The sequence below is a fragment of the Aphis gossypii genome, chromosome 3 (genome assembly GCF_020184175.1).
Source record: "Aphis gossypii isolate Hap1 chromosome 3, ASM2018417v2, whole genome shotgun sequence".
Lineage (NCBI taxonomy): Eukaryota > Metazoa > Arthropoda > Insecta > Hemiptera > Aphididae > Aphis > Aphis gossypii.
Genome location: NC_065532.1, coordinates 12,162,251 through 12,179,308, shown reverse-complemented (window position 1 = coordinate 12,179,308; position 17,058 = coordinate 12,162,251). Strand labels below are relative to the sequence as shown.

Sequence of the window (17,058 nt, the reverse complement as noted above, 5' to 3'; positions counted from 1 at the left end):
TATTATCACATTAAATACTTAGTTCATAAATCATAATAAATTAATATTACACTTTTTAAAATACCAAAAACATATAGATGTGTCTTTTTTTAAATTTGTTATCTAACCAAAGATTCTCTTTAAATTCTAGATATATCGAGTATTAAGGTTTAAGTTCTAATATCAATTTAAAATAATAAGCTATAGAAAAGTTACGATTTTGTATTACAGTAGGTGTTGACGGTTATTACTTATTACTCATTAATATTTTGCTTTACGAGGAGTAGTTTTTGAATAATAATAAAATAACAAATTTAAAATTGTACATTATTATTATAGGTATTATTAATATTGTACATTTTTATCATATATGTATACGTTTAAATACATAATAGGTATATCGTTAAAATTTGAACTTTAATAAAATAAAATCACTGTGGCTTTAGAATAATAGTTTTTTTAAATTCTAGTAAAAAAAAATCTATATCTCTATAAACTCTATTATAGAATAATTGTGTAATACATACACAAATCATACAGTAGTTAAAATTAAAAATTTGATGAATTTATGTAAGTATTTAAATTATAAATAATTATAAAAAAAAATTAAAAAATTAAGACTATATTTTATATTTATTAATTTTTATAGTAAGAACAACTTATGAGGAACGTGGCGTATTAAATTGTCGTGCAATTTTATTTGAAAACCAAACATTTTGTCATACATCAATTAAAAATAGTCAGTAATTTAAAATATCTACTAATAGGTATATTTAAATAAACTATAATATTGTAATTACTAAATTACCTAAATAAAACATGATGATAAAAATCGTTAAAGAATAAATCGATTTTTACGTGTGAATATCAAATTTCTTCATACTTTCAACTTCAAATGCCCATAAAAAATATACGTGGTATTAATTTAAACTTATTAATTTCAGTAAAAAAACATATAGAAATCTTGTCTTAAATTTTCAATTTTCTTACCAATTTATCAATATGTTACATTTATAGAAAAAAAGTCGAACATTTTAAATATTTTTATACCTATAGTTCAAAAAAGACATTTCTAACATTTTGAAAATATAAAACCATGTTTGCGAAATATTAAAATAATAATGTAAGTAGGTATTTGATAAAAATTTCAATTATTTATAGTGGTTTGTTTTTGGAATGGACACGAACAATTATTTATAAGTAATTATTATATTATTATATAATATTTCTTTTTGAATACAACTATACCTATAGGTATATAATAATTACTTAAATTGCTGTAATAGTTTGATTGAATATTAAATTTCATCAATATTAGAGCTTCAAATGTCTTTTAAAAATAGTGACTGTATTTTTGATATTTTTTGAACGCTGAAAGATCAACTTATGAATAATCTATCATTAAATTTTATTTTATTTATTTTACGAACAGAACCCAATTTTACCTATAGGCTATAATATAATATAATACAAGATAATTTTAACGTTAAAGTAGGATTCATTGCTTAACAAAATTTGAATAATTTAATGGGTATATATATCTAAATATATTAAGATAAATCATTAAAATATATTATCATTATAAAACCAATACGTCCATCGCTCTGTTCTGATTCTAAAATAAAAAAGTTAGAAGAACGATGATTAAATAACATAATTTAAAATCTCCATAGTATAATATATATATACATATATATTAAATAAAACAGATAAAATAAATATATCTATTGCATTTAAATTATTACTTAAAATAACATTATAATTATGAAATATATTTTATTTAATTTATGTACCAATCTATTTCAAAATATTTTTATCAGTTTAATTTATTTGAAAAATATTATAATTTATAAAGTAAAGATAAAACAATTAATTTATACAGGTTGAACACGTTTAGTTAAATCATCATAGTTCATAATCCATTATAATATATAATTCGATCATTTTTGTTATCTAATAGTAAAATATTTTTATGGTTTTATAATTTTCAATTCTGATTGTAAAAACCATTAATTCTAAATATGATTTGAAAAATGTTAAAGTAATCTTTTCAATGATAAGGATTTCAATATAATATTAATTGCGTTGATAGTTTTTTTAGTTATTTTAAAAGATATATTTTGTATACTAATATGTATGTAGGCAAATTGTCTTATTGCAATGTATGTTGTGTTGATCGATATTATACTTATATTATTATTATACAACAATATACGTAAAAAAACCATAATATGATAATAATAAAATTAACAACTTTTACAGTATAATAATTATGTGATACTAATTAATGTTTAAATAATAATCGTTTTCCTACAATTATTTTAGTCAGATTGTTTTGTTTTGTTTTTTTTTTAATTGACATTTTTAATTAGCTTAGTTCAGGAATTAGTTTTAATTGTTCAGTTTAATAAATAGTAATATAATTCATAATATTATTAATATTTCATAAATAGATCGTTAAAAAAATGTATTGCATAAATAAGTATTTATACCTATTGAAAGTACTATCACTTAACAATAAAACTTACCTCAAATGTAATTTTCTTTTTTTTGTCATACGGGTTTAAGAGAAAAATGGGATTGAAGAATTGACTATAGCTTATAAGTTTAAAATTTTACTTAACTTCTTCCCTAAAAATGTACGACGTTATTTACTCTTTTAAGTTTTATTAACATATCTATTAACGTCTAGCAATTATGATGCAATGATAATACAATAAAATTTAGTTTAGTAATGAATCATTACAAATGAACAATGATTATCTAATTCATCATAAAAATAATAGATTTACCTATAGCTTTACCAATATAACACAGCTTAAATAAATTTATTTTATCATAAATTGTTATTTTAGCATCAGAATCTTTCTAAATTGTCATATTTAGAAAGATTGTATAAAACTGTCGCAGACTACATTTCATTTTAGATACATTAAGAATAACGATATAATAAGTTCAGTGGGTTTATAGCATTATGTCATATTATTATAGCTGCAATAGGGTTTTATAAAAATAGGAATGTTATACAACTAATCCAAAGACAGACTAAAAATTAATCTGAAAACAAAAATTAACATTTTTAAGCATATATAATTGTTTCCATCAAAAATCTTGAACTTTATATTATACAAAATAAGTGAGTTATAAAGTTTTAAATTATTGTTATATGTTGCAATGTTTGTATATATATATTATATATATATGCAGTTATGCTATATAAAAAAGTTTAAAATACATATATACAATTTATTTTTATAAATATTTAAATTTGCACGAGATTATGTATTTTAACTTTATGAATAACGGTATTCATCATTTTGTTATAGTTAAAAAAAAAAATTATTTGTAGAGGACTTAAATGTATATTGTTATATTTTATATAACATTATAATTTTAAATAGCTGTTTGGCGTAAATATTCGAAATAAATAAATAAATAAATAAAAATTATACATAATGATATTTTAAAAAGCAATGTTTTCAGCAACAATTAATTCAAATTACTTTAATACTAAAGTTGACTAAAATGGCAATCCGAACCTCTATTTTGTATTATTTCAGTAAAATAGTAAAATATTGTAGTATTTCATTTTTGAATATTCATTTATATTAAAATTAATTAATACCTGTTTAAGTACAATAAATAAATATAAATATATCATAAAATACACTTTGTGATAAAGACGCAGATAGTTCGTCTCTGTTTTTCTTAAATCTACGGGTCAGGCCAGTCAGGTCATGGCCTGACTTAATAGGTACTGGCTGGATATCATATAGAATCATACTGGCTTATAGTAGTTAGTAGGATTTAAAATAAAAATTAAAAACTTAGAATTTTTTTCATATCTATTACTTGGCCTGTCCTAATAAAATTGTCTAGTTTCGCTTATGTATATTTTTGAATCCAAATTTAATAAATCCATCACAGTGGACCACTCGACACACCTACCGTATAACAGCGATACCTTAACTTGATCACTTTTTTTTTTTAATTGCCTACTTTAAATGTTTAAAATAATACTTGTAAAATAACTATAAAATTGAAACTTTTATTCTTTTTAATTTTAATTTTATTACTTATTTAATATTTTAATAGATTAAGTATAAATTAACAAAATTTGGTTTAACATTTTTTTTTAAATTTAATTTCTAATAGTAAAATTTATTGAACTACATTATGTTTTTGTTTAGTTTCAGTTAAGTAGGCACCCTCCATTTGGGAATAGCCATAAATTCATATAAAAAGTGGTTAAAAATAGAAATTTATTAATCAATATTTTTTTATTTAAATACTATACTAATTAAAGTTCAAACATAGGTTAAATCTATGTTTTTGAAGTATCTATGTATTTACAAATGATTGAAGGCTGTTTAAATAAGGCTTTGATTATTTCTTTTACTGCAATTTTTACTACAGTGATATTCGATAGAATGCCATAATATGATGAGTAGTGTCGCCGACTATTTAGCGCATAATATGATTCTTGTTCGTGATGATAATAAGTATCTACGATGTTTGAAAAATAAAATACAAATCCACCAATAAAGAGAAAATTCTAAAAAAATTTTAAATAATTGTATACTTTTAATTTGCGTGTCTAGTCAGTAGCCACTAACCACTAACCAGCACCTACTTCCTACATTTACTAATAACGAACCTTTTTAACATTATAACATTTATAACATTATACTATTTTTTTTTATATGTTACTAACTAAAATACTAAACTAAAATAAAAAATGTTCATTTAATATTATAATTAGGTTACTGAAATTGTTTATGTTAATTATAAATACTTATTTAATACTACTATTATTGAAAATTAAAAATTTAATTTTTTGCTAGAAATCATTGCAGTGTGTTGCTACTATAAATTAGTTTTTTTTTAATGTTTATTATATTCATATGATATAAGTCAGTAGTACGTTTATATTTTATTTTTCAAAAATCAAATATTTATCACTAAGCAACCATTTTAAACTTGAGGCAATTACCTCAATAAAACTTTCTTCGGGATGTTTCTGATTTTGTACAACAATCACTTTGATAACCGTAATTTATACTCGTGAATTACTCAACATTCGATATAATATATTATATGGAAATCATAATTTATATGCATGTTGTATGTTATATTATTTGAAACTTCGCAATATGGTATATTAGTTTTGATTAATGAATTGTATTTTATATATTTACTTGATGATATTATATTATAGGTAAAGCATGAAATCAGTTATTGTGAATAAAGGCTGATTTTAATGACCAAATTAGATAATATTATACATTGCCCAGGTATTACTCACAATGGTTAAATTAAATTGAGAATTTTTTATTGAAGAAAAATATTTAAATTGGACTATAAAAATAAATTTAATACAAAATAATTAAAAGTGTATGATACAATAAATAAAAATTATTTAATATTATCAAAAAGGGGAACTGTATTAAAAACGTTTAAAAAATAAACACATTTTACAAAATTTAATAGTATTTGTAGGTAGGTATATATTACATATTATTATTATTTTATAATTTTGATAATGAATATTATATTAAATTTACTTTTACGTGTACATGGTATTATTTTTAATAATGGCATTAAAAACTTTTATTTCATTTATTCATTAGATATAAATTGGAATTTACAAATTTACAAAATAGACTCTGATGATAATGACAGACTACGTACAAAGTTCAGTGAGGTATTAAAACATAGGAAACTGATTGAACCTTCATATCAAATGAAAATTGTTATAAAACAAATTAATAATGAAATAATATAGGTACATAATATAATACAAATTACATCCATAATACTTGTGTATTTTATTTATAAATCATTTAATAATATTGAACGATATAAATAGTTATCTTACCGCAGGTTCAAAGATCATAACGTCATATATTATTATCTAATACGATTACGTATTACAAATCGCATTTATTTTAATATTCGTGTCAAACAAAAAAAAAAGGTATAAAAAATGTATTAAAGTATACAGAAATATTCAAATGATTTTTCAGCTGTAAGTCAAGTAGGTATTCATTGACATCGGTTATTGGTACCGTACTTGTTGGTTTTCGCGATGGTCGCACAAGTACCGACGGACAAATGATCTTTGATGGTGTTGGCGAACGCAGTGGTAACTCGCAGTGGCAGCAGGTGCCCATCGTCGTCTCGACCGTCGTGTGGCCAAGTGGACGTCTTGTCCACTTGCACAGTGGTCAAGCAAAGGCAGTCGGGTCTGAGCACGTCGTACGTAATACTCAAGTCGATCCGATCCATGGAAAAATCAATTAAGCGGGCGGGCTGCTGCAGTTCGGTCTCTCTTGAGCCGACTCGCAGATTAAACGTACCGCTGAGGTTGTGCAACACGTGCTCGACGGCCACCATTACGGCGCCCGTGCTCGGTTCCGTCCACACAGATTTCACTTTCTGCAACGCGGTGTCCAGGCCGTCGACGAACAGGTCGCTGACTGTGAACAACCGTCCGTCGTCCAGCCGGTCGGTGGTGGCCGGGAAGTGTGGGTCTGACCTGTTCCGGTACTGCACGTACGGCTGGACGGCCGCTCTGATGGCCGACGTCACGTTCTCCCGTGTCGCTTTCAGAGTATAGTCCGCAATGCGTCCCAAAACCACTTCTTCTAGGAAATACCTATATGAACGTAAAATCTCAAAAATTTAAAACTTTGACTTGAGAATTTTTAAAAATTTAACAAATTAACTGTTAAAAAAAAAAATAGGAAATGATCATGCCGCTTGGTGAATTATTGTATAATATAGTATATATAATAATTAATAATTGTCATTCATTGAATATATTGATTAATGTGTAATTATTAATTGTTAATGGGGTCTTTTGTAAATCTTATCAAAATGAGCTGATTTTCAAAATTACCGTGTAGCTGAAAATTCCTCTGGAATTGAATAGTGCCCAGTAAAGTTGGTTCTAAATGTTCTATAAGATACGGCTGCATTTGGCACCGACGAAGGATACAACTCAGTGTTTTTGGACAACGGCGTATTGGTCTGATACACAACATCTTCTACAGAAATTTCATATTTCCCTGTTACGTATCTCCATTCGTCTACAAATGTATATTTTCCAACAATTTGAAGCTCTTTCCAAGTTATCTCTGTAGATACCTGCAACATATCGATATCAAACGTGGTAATAGTCATTTTTGGTAATAATATAGATAGAGGATATTTTAAATTTCTATTTTTTACTTTTTGATAATCATTTTTTTTTTTTGTATAGTCATAAACTCATAAGTCATAATTTATAAGTTACAACAATATAAAGTGTTATTTATATTATTTTATTAAAATTTTATATGACATATATGTTTGCCATTTATTTAAAACTGTATATAGATGCCAATCTCACTAAACGTCTCAATACAAATTTGTTTATGCTATCGTCTCAAAAATTCAAAACAATTAATAATATGGATTCTATGTATAATCTATAACCTATAACTCATTAACCCGTATTGCATATTTTATTTCCACTGTGGCATTGTTATAATTTATATTATAATACTTATTATCTAAGATCGGTAGATTTTAAGACTCTTTCTAAATATATAGTCAATATCTAGTCATGTATGAACATTATAAAATACTAACAAAATTTTCTAAAACTATAAAATCAAAAATATTATAACATAATTACATAATATTATATCAATTTTTAATTAATTATTGTTGTTAATTATTGATAAATGAATCTTAACGTTTTTAATGTTATAATGAGGCTATCAGGGACGGATCTAGAAATATGAAATGGGAAGAGGGCTAATTTATATTACAGAATGACAAAATAAATAATTTTATTTACTCATACGTATGTACCTATATAAATTATATATAATATACAAGACGTCCAAAAAGGGAGGCTGAAACCCCTTAGGTCCCCCTTGAATTAATATTGGACCAATAGGCAGTATTGTTTATATAATAAATGTATTATAATATATATTAAGCTCTGTTATAATAATTTAAATTATAGTTTACCTGGTCTTGTGACCATCGTATGACGACATTATTACTTTTAAAATCTATTAGACCGCGGACGGTATTATTTTCGAATATGACGTTTGAGTTTATTGATGATGCTCTGGTCTTTGGTAAAATTAAGACATCATTAAAATATCCCAATGGTGATTCTACATCGTATACTCGACCATTATATTCAGAAATAACATCGTATTGAATTTTATACGCCCAAAACACAGCTTTTTGAATTTCTTCATTACTATAGAAATTATCACGCATCAAATCAGGTAACGATTCTGGAACTGTATTATCGTCCACGGCCCAGTTTACAGCAGAGTCTATACAAATCATTGTCACATTTTAATAATTAAGTTCATTTTCCTATCATTTAAAGTTACCTGTTACCTGCTGACGATAATGCAATGTACAACAGTAAAATCGACGTTGACTTCATCTTGAATGTAATCAAACGACTAAACGAGAATCAAATAATAATTAATATCTTATTTTATACAATCATCAACCTTACGTCATATATATATAGGTAAATGATTTGACGCTATATTTTAATATTTGTCCTCGTACATACTCATCCGCATGACCGCATATGCTGCATACTTTATACGCATATAAATACCCCTCTACAAGTTTTCTGCTTATATTTCAAATCTTAAACTCATAGATAATTATTTAAATACAAAAATACTTGAAATTTTCGCCAAATATTATATGATATAGCATTTTATATGGTTTAATTTCCATAACAAATATTTTGGACATACAATTTTCGATTTTTTTTCTGTTTGTTTTTCAAACTGTTCTACGGCATTAATCAATAGAAAATATTTAGACTTCGATGGTCTTCGATTGTAGGTATGCTTTATTATTTTTTAATAATTTTGGCCACCGGATTTTACTTCCGGTTATCAGTCCATTTCTTTATAGATCTATGGTGTTGATTCAAAAGTTAATATTGTGTTGATATACCTATATCATATATAAATATGATATAATACAATATAAATATATAAATTATTGTTTATTACAATTTTTTATTTATAATCATTAAATATTATTAGTTTAATAAATACAATTTTTTAAATGTAAATTACATTTGTTTTTAAATCGTTTTTATTGTAATAAATTATAATTTTAATGAAGCTCTTTAAAAGAACAATAAGAACAGTCTAACTAATACATACCTATGATGTTGATTTTGAAATAATAAAATATTTTTATGAGATAAATTTAATGACAATAACAAGCTAAATACTAAATAACGTCATTGTAAATTAAATTTAATATCTAGTATATCTACATATTAACTATAGTCTATAATCGTGTACAGGAAGCTTAAATGAATAATATGCAATACATTCATATGTTTTGAGTTATTCGATGAATGTAAATAGTTGTTTCTAATACATATTTAATATGTATCTGTATAGGTAAATAACAAATAAATAAACATATTTTCATATATATTAAATAGTAAACAAACAATGCCAATCTAGCATTGATAATTTTTTATATCTTAAATAATATGCCCATAATTATGTCTATATTATGGTCAAATGTGGAATTCTTCTAGATTTGAAAAAATGTAACAATATAAATTACAAATACATATTATATACATATTTGTATAGGTAGTATAACTAACCTTAGTTTAGTTGTTTAGTATACTAAACTGTAGCAGTGGTTTTGGTTCATGGTCACTGTATTGTATGATAGATATGTCATACCTATAATACATATTTATTAAAAATTTTTATTGATTTTTATAAGAAAAAAAATGAAAATAATAATAAATATAATGAACTAGCTATATATTAACATACGTACAACTCGTGTAGGTCAAATAAATGTATAAAATTATTATACAATAAAATAGAACATTAAAAGTAACTACAAAAATACGATTACCTATAATGTACCTATGTATTAGTTAAAAACAATAATCGAATACTTTCAATAACAAAGATCGAAATGGAAAGTTTGTAAAATAAATATATTTTATATAGATTCAGAGCAGAACGACACACGTATTGATTTTATATTGGTAAGTTATTCTTTTTTGTGTGACTGACGTCTGTACCTACGTCACGATTAGCTGAGCAACAAAGGAAACAATAAACTTTCAGCTTCGAAGACAGTTCCTTCCAGCTGCAGAAAGAATGGCAATACTAAAATACCAAATGTAATATAGTTGGTACTCTGGGGGGTAAAAAGTAAATAAAAATGTACTTTTCATAATAAAGCCAGAGTAACCTACTTAGTAAGAACTTTATAGGTACCTACCTACTCGATACTTATTTTCAGTTGCTTAAATTTGTGTAATCGTACAAATCCATCACACACAAGTATAAAATAAATAATTTTATAGATTTATATTTGTTTAATTTACTCTGTTGTAATATCGTTCAATGTTCATTCGTGCATGATTAAAGACATCATCATAGAGAGATATTTATGTTTTAAAAACGAGTTTTTTTTTTTAAACTGTAACCATAATGTAGTGCCAGCAATAGTTGTAGTGGCAGTTTGGTAATCGTGTTCAGTGATTAGCACAACTTTTGATCGATCTTCTAGGAGTGATAAGGTAAACCGTTATCTCTTATCACAGAGTAGGTCTCTGCGTTGGCATGATATTTACCGGCGGCGGCTGTGTAAGACGAAAGTACAAAACGGTAAACAATCACAATGCAAAGTTCAAGGATCAACTTTTAACGCTATAGTATTAAAATATGCGTCTTTGTTGTTTTTTTTAATTTAGATCTGTAACCGTGAATCTTTATAGTTTTATTTTTTATGTACATACATCTAAAAATGTATTTTAATATTTTTTTATAAATGAAACGCACCTAGATTTAGTCCACAAGCCCCACGTATCAGCTATCTCGTTTCATTATTCATTACAATAATTTACTGTTATTAATTTTATTGATTTGTTAATAACTAACTTAATATCCTTCTAGATTATTCGTAAATCAGGTATGAAATAGTTTTCATGGTAACTTGTTATGAGTAATTCCTAATTAGTTTTTTTTTTAATTGAACTATTGATAGCTTGGTTACAGAATTTGTAATTATTATTATAAGTTAACACAATGGTGTTTGATAACTTATATCTTAATAAGGACCATCTCAATGGGTTTGACAATTACAAAGTAAGTGCTTCTTGACACATTTTTAATTAAAATACTTGCATAATGTATACTAATGTCATGCTCATTTAGTTATTAGTAGTATTAGTCTTATCATATTTCATATTTCCATATGGTATAATATATCTTAGTTTGACATAATTATAGTTCATAATAGTGAAAAATAGTTGTTTGTGAATCATAAAGCAATAGCAATAAAAATAATTTGTTAATTAAGATATGATTATTTTAAACACTTAAAATTCTTGTCCTAGTAAAGAAAACTTTTTTGTTAATTGGTTATACACCAATGTAATTGAATAAAATGTATGATAAATCAAAATTGTTTAATACTCAATCCTATTATGATGTACAATAGGTTTTTCTTTTAATTAAAGAACATTTTGCTAGATATCTATTTTGTTGCATAACATTTTTCAAATATATTTAATATGAATATTCTATCGATTAATCGTTTATTTAATTTTAAGCTCCTTTTGTAAATATTGTATGCTTTGTAATTTGTACTAAGACTAACTTTGGACTGAATATTATTCTTTAATTATTGTAAGCAATGTATTTTAAAGCTGAAAAAAAATTAATTTTATAAATCTATCTAAATTAATTTTCAATAATATGTCCTTAAATATTTTATTAATTATACCTATCCTCTCAGGGATATTTTCCTAACATTACCTTTTAAGTAGATATACCTAAAATTTAAATAATGACAATATTGATAGCATAATAATATTTTTAACTTTAAATATGTGTTAGATAGTTGTAATAGATTAAAAAGTATAATAAAAAGGTAGTTGGTAAAACTATTAATATACCTTAAAACAATTATTTAGAACGTATAAAAAAATAAAAAATAAAATTAATAATTTTGAAATTGTAAATTTTAATAAAAAATATCTTACTGTCACTGTCCTTATTAATATTACAACTGGTTTAAATTATTAATATGTATCTATATTGTACACCAGCGGTTCCCAAACTTATTTAGTGTACGCCTCTCTAAGAATAAAAAAAAATAATTGCTTCTCCCGTGAATAAATAAATAAAAAATGTATAGTATTTAAATATACAAATATTTTTATTGTTATGACAAAATAACACAAATTGCACCTCCTAAGGGAGGCGTACCTCATAGTTTGGGAACAGCTATTCTACACTGTGATTTAAAGTATCAATTTTTTAAATAGATACATTTATTTATTGTTCTCAAATACTTTTCATTAAATAACTATGTATTTTAGTTTTTGTTTGAACAAATAATACCTACTTATAACAAATCTGGAATTTTTTAAATATTTGATAATTGAATTTAGGTATATGTATTTAAATTAACTAACAAAATTGTTTTTCAGTATAATGCCATCGATACAAATCCATTGGGTACCTATATTATGCATCCATTTTGGAACGCATTAATTAAAGTAGGTGTTATTATTGATACCTAAATTTTTTTTTATATAATTTGAATTATTATATGTTCTCATTATTTTCAATTAAATAAATCTTAAAAATTATTGTTTTCATCAATTTTTTTTTTTTAAACTTTAGGTTACTCCAAGATGGATTGCACCTAATTTGCTAACTTTTGTTGGTTTTCTTTTTACTGTTGGAGCTTCACTTCTTCTTGCTTATTATGACTATGGTTTCTATGTATCTGGAATAAACTACCAAGGTGATCCAATACCAAGATGGGTTTTTGGTGTTGTATCATTATTTATTTTCATATCATATTCTCTTGGTATTTATACTTAACTCTTTTTAAATATTATAATCAAAACTATAATAATTATCTAAACAATTTTTTTAAGATGGCCTTGATGGTAAACAAGCTAGACGTACAGGCACAAGTGGTCCACTTGGTGAACTGTTTGACCATGGTCTGGATTCCTGGACAACTGTTTTTATCCCAACTGCACTTTATTCAATATTTGGGCGCGATGACCCAAATACTATTCAACCAATACGGATGTATTATATCTGTATAATGGTTTTCATTAATTTTTATCTGGCTCATTGGGAAAAGTATAACACTGGAGTATTATATTTGCCATGGAGTTATGATTTTTCAATGGTTGTAAGTTTACATTAAAATTAAATTGTACCTATATTATAATTTAAATCCTATTTTTATATTTATATTATCTTACGAGTAAAATTTTTTCATTTTATATAATAATGTAAATCTAAAAAAATATATTTTCTGTATATTTTTATTTTATTTTTCAAATGTTAAATGTATTATTATTTTCAGGGATTAGTATTCTTCTTTGGTCTTACTGCTTTTTTTGGTCCTGAAAAATGGAAAATGTCTTTGATTGGAAATTATTCCTTTGGACATGTCACAGAAATAACATTTTATTTTACCACATTCATTACTAATATTCCAGTTTCAATTTATAATATTTATGTGTAAGTAGTTAAAACTTATTTTTTATGATTTTATTGATATTATATTATTGTGTTTTAATATCTTTATTTTTATTATTATTTTTTTTTTACCTTTGTAGAAGTTACAGAGACAAAACAGGTAAAAATTTAAGTATTTTAGAAGGTAGTCGACCATTAATTCCTTTGACTGTCTTTGTATCTTTATGCTTGATATGGGTAAAAATATCTCCTACAAATGTTCTTGAAAGGGATCCAAGAATATTTTTCATGATGAGTGGAGCAATATTTTCAAATATTTGTGTGAGTGAAACATATTAATCTGCTTTAAATTATACAATGTGTTAAGCTAATCACATATTGACATATTACAGTTTTATTTATTTGTAAACATTTGTTGGTAAAGTTCAGATTATTTTATTTATACATACTTTACATTTATCTATGTTTTACCTATTTTAAGCACCAATAGTACATTGAAGAAAAATTAAATTACTTAGTTTTTGTTTCATTTTGGTATACAGTGTACATTTTTAGTTGTAAATCTCTTAAAGTATCCAGTATCTATTTATATTGTTCAAACTACATCAACAATTATTTATTTATAAATAAAATTGTAGTATCTGAGTGTTTGACTTGTTTTATGTTTAGTTGTTTGTACATAAAATTTTAATTGATAATTATTTATATATTGTTTCAGTGTCGTTTAATTGTGGCTCAAATGAGCAAAACTCGCTGTGAAGCACACAACAATTTGTTGTCTTTTATGGTTGTAGCTATACTTTTTAGTGTGTTCTTACCTCCCATTGAATTAATCTGCATGTATATTATGGCATTAATAAGCATTTTAACACACATATATTATGGAGGCTGTGTAGTAAGTTAATTTACATTATTTTTATAAATAATTTATATGATGTAGAGTCATTATGATTTTTAACTTACATATTTTAGGTGAAACAAATGGCTGATCATTTTAACATCATGTGTTTCAAAATACCATACAAGAAACATTAAATATAATATATTATTTTTATTAACTACTTAAATCAGCATTAGCATTCATGGAATAGTTGTTAATGAATGTTATTATTATTTTTTTTTTAATCTCATTACAGAATAGCCATACTTACAAAATATTGTTTTTTATATTTGTATAATTGTTCATACATGAATTGTATACAAGTTATTATCATTAATAACACAATTTAAAAAATTGATAAAGTATATTTCGTTTTAAGAATTATTATACTAATTTAATTATTTTCTTATTTTTATTTCTTAAAAATTATTGTATTTATAGAATTAAAGTTTAAAAAAACTTAAAAATGGCAACTTTCAAATGTATAAACTAATTTATCTTTGAATGAAATTCAAAAATTTTGAACAAATAGTGATACTTTATTGGCAGTTATTTAATTATTTATTGTTATATTATTTTACTGCAAACATTTAATATTAAATAACCTTAATTGGTATTTATTTTTATTTAAATGGATTGTATTCTTTAATTATCTATAGTATCTATTTAATATTAATTTAAAATTATTAAGGTATCTCATAAAATGTTCAAGTTACTATAATAATAAATTAACCCTTTACCTGTTAAAACAATTTGTTATTTTATAATTAATTAAATTATTCGACTTTATTATAATAGATTTTAGATAATAAGTTAATTAATATCATGAATGACTTGACAGTCTGAGTTTGTATTTTTTTTTTATTGTTTTTGTTTTGAACTTGTGTGTGATAAAAAAGATCAATTAGTAAATTTATGATTACAATATATTATATTATTACAGTATTGAATATATTATACACCTACATTCTACTACATATTATTAATATTGAATTTTTTATAATATCATTCTAGGTATAACTCAATATTGGTAACTACTAACTATCATTATAAATTACCAAAACAAAAATAATAACATTATGTCACTATGACACTATTTACATACAAAGAAACATTCGTTTTCATTAAATTATAAAATTATTATTGTATAGAATTATACTTACAAATTTGTAATTTTTTTAATAAAAGTGAGAGTTTGCTTGTTTTTTTAGAGCGTTTTCTAAGATAATAAAACTCGATAATTCTTTTTCATTATTTTATTGCTTAAAAATATTAAATTCGAAAATAAGTGAATAATGATTAATAATAGACGATAATCAGTTTGGCCAAATGGCAATTAGAGACTTGCTCTAAAAGGCACTTTCTAAATAAGCGACCGTAATCGGCAGGTGTATGGAGCGACTATTATTGTCCTAGGCTTCCTGGAAATGGTCAAGGTTACAATAAATTCATTAAATTACCTGTCGTATACCGTATACTTAACTATAATAATTATTGACAATAAATAATTTAAATTAAAACGTCAATACTTCATTGAAACGCGAGAAATGTACGACGCGATGTGATGAATATGTGTCACCAGGTGGAGTAGACTATGAGAGTGGACTTTTTTTTACTTCCTATTTTCTAAAAATTGACATAATCGTTCACAAACAGTTTTTCATGTTATTTCAATTTTTGAATGTACGTGGTTTTTGTATTTCTAATCATACCAAGAAGGGTAATCTAAGATAACCAATTATTGCATACTTGTATTTGAACATTTTGAATATTTTTTTACAATTACGAATAACAGAGAGTGAAGGTTCATCAAATTTCTACTGTTTTTCCGAGTTCTGAGAATTTTACTTTAGACCCATCACAAAAATATGGACAGATTAGTTTTCTTACTAAAAATGATTGAATTTAAACATTTTTTTTTTAAATGATGGCTGCCAAAAAAATAACACATTATTGTAAATCAATTGGTAACTATATTCATTTTTCCACTGAGAATTGAATACAATATTTTAAATTAATTTTTTTACTTTTGCCTATTAACTACAACCCAGGTGTATCGTCGGTTGGTGACTTTTCATCACTTTTTCATATTAAACCTAATTCTATTACTATTTATCACTAGCTCAATTCCCCGGCTTCGCCCGAGTTCCTAAGTAAACTAAAATTATTAATTTACATATCATATTATTTTTTTAAAACAACCGAGAAAAAATATTTTAAAACTATTCAAATGCTTCTACGAAATACTATAACATTTAAATATAATATTTTCTTGTCTCCTCCTACCAGATAAAAAAAAAATGGGCAAGGCAGAACACTCGGGTGAGTATTAATTAGAACAACTCTATAAAAAATAATCGTAAAAAATTTCAATAATGTCGTCAGAAACTTGATACATAAAAAAAGACCTGTTATTTTAACTATATAAGGCTTTATTGTACAATAGTTGTAGAAATCGATTAAACCATAGACATAATACAAATATTACACATATCTATTTATATGATAATTTATATAACTATTGTTCAATCCGTCTCAAAAAAAAAAAAAAAAAATATATGTAATTTTTTATCGCAGTTCGTTTTCTATTCTTTGAATTCACATACACATTTTTTTTTGGTACGATTTAAAATCAATGCAAACGGAATAAAAAACTGCTTG

The 17,058-nt window shown here is 24.3% G+C and overlaps 2 protein-coding genes across 3 annotated transcripts; one reads left to right on the top strand and one right to left on the bottom strand.

Moving 5' to 3' along the window:
• Positions 1–5,783: 5,783 nt before the first annotated feature.
• LOC114125498 (uncharacterized) lies at positions 5,784–8,534 on the bottom strand. Of its 2 annotated transcripts, none has more exons than XM_027989178.2 (4): positions 8,389–8,534; positions 8,002–8,321; positions 6,881–7,128; positions 5,784–6,637 (listed from the first exon to the last, which is right to left on the bottom strand). In XM_027989178.2, the coding sequence occupies exons 1-4, from the start codon at positions 8,435–8,437 to the stop codon at positions 6,025–6,027; spliced, it is 1,230 nt and encodes a 409-aa protein (XP_027844979.1). In that variant the 5' UTR covers positions 8,438–8,534; the 3' UTR covers positions 5,784–6,024. The 2 variants fall into 2 exon arrangements, with proteins under 2 accessions (XP_027844979.1, XP_027844988.1); XM_027989187.2 differs by having other exon boundaries at positions 8,382–8,472.
• Positions 8,535–10,619: 2,085 nt separating this feature from the next.
• LOC114125574 (ethanolaminephosphotransferase 1) lies at positions 10,620–15,349 on the top strand. Its single transcript, XM_027989292.2, has 9 exons — positions 10,620–10,977; positions 11,053–11,153; positions 12,503–12,571; positions 12,699–12,888; positions 12,959–13,224; positions 13,402–13,559; positions 13,658–13,838; positions 14,236–14,412; positions 14,490–15,349. Exons 2-9 carry the CDS (start codon positions 11,094–11,096, stop codon positions 14,550–14,552), a joined length of 1,164 nt encoding a protein of 387 aa, XP_027845093.1. The 5' UTR covers positions 10,620–10,977; positions 11,053–11,093; the 3' UTR covers positions 14,553–15,349.
• The last annotated feature ends 1,709 nt before the right edge of the window (positions 15,350–17,058 follow it).

Excerpts from the sequence above, each read along its gene's own strand:
- LOC114125498 (XM_027989178.2), bottom strand. The coding sequence starts at position 8,437 with ATGAAGTCAACGTCGATTTTACTGTTGTACATTGCATTATCGTCAGCA. Across the intron at positions 8,322-8,388 it reads CATTGCATTATCGTCAGCAG|ACTCTGCTGTAAACTGGGCC; the intron begins GTAACAGGTAAC and ends TGATTTGTATAG. Across the intron at positions 6,638-6,880 it reads GAGGAATTTTCAGCTACACG|GTATTTCCTAGAAGAAGTGG; the intron begins GTAATTTTGAAA and ends ACGTTCATATAG.
- LOC114125574 (XM_027989292.2), top strand. The coding sequence starts at position 11,094 with ATGGTGTTTGATAACTTATATCTTAATAAGGACCATCTCAATGGGTTT. Across the intron at positions 11,154-12,502 it reads ATGGGTTTGACAATTACAAA|TATAATGCCATCGATACAAA; the intron begins GTAAGTGCTTCT and ends ATTGTTTTTCAG. Across the intron at positions 13,225-13,401 it reads GTTATGATTTTTCAATGGTT|GGATTAGTATTCTTCTTTGG; the intron begins GTAAGTTTACAT and ends TATTATTTTCAG.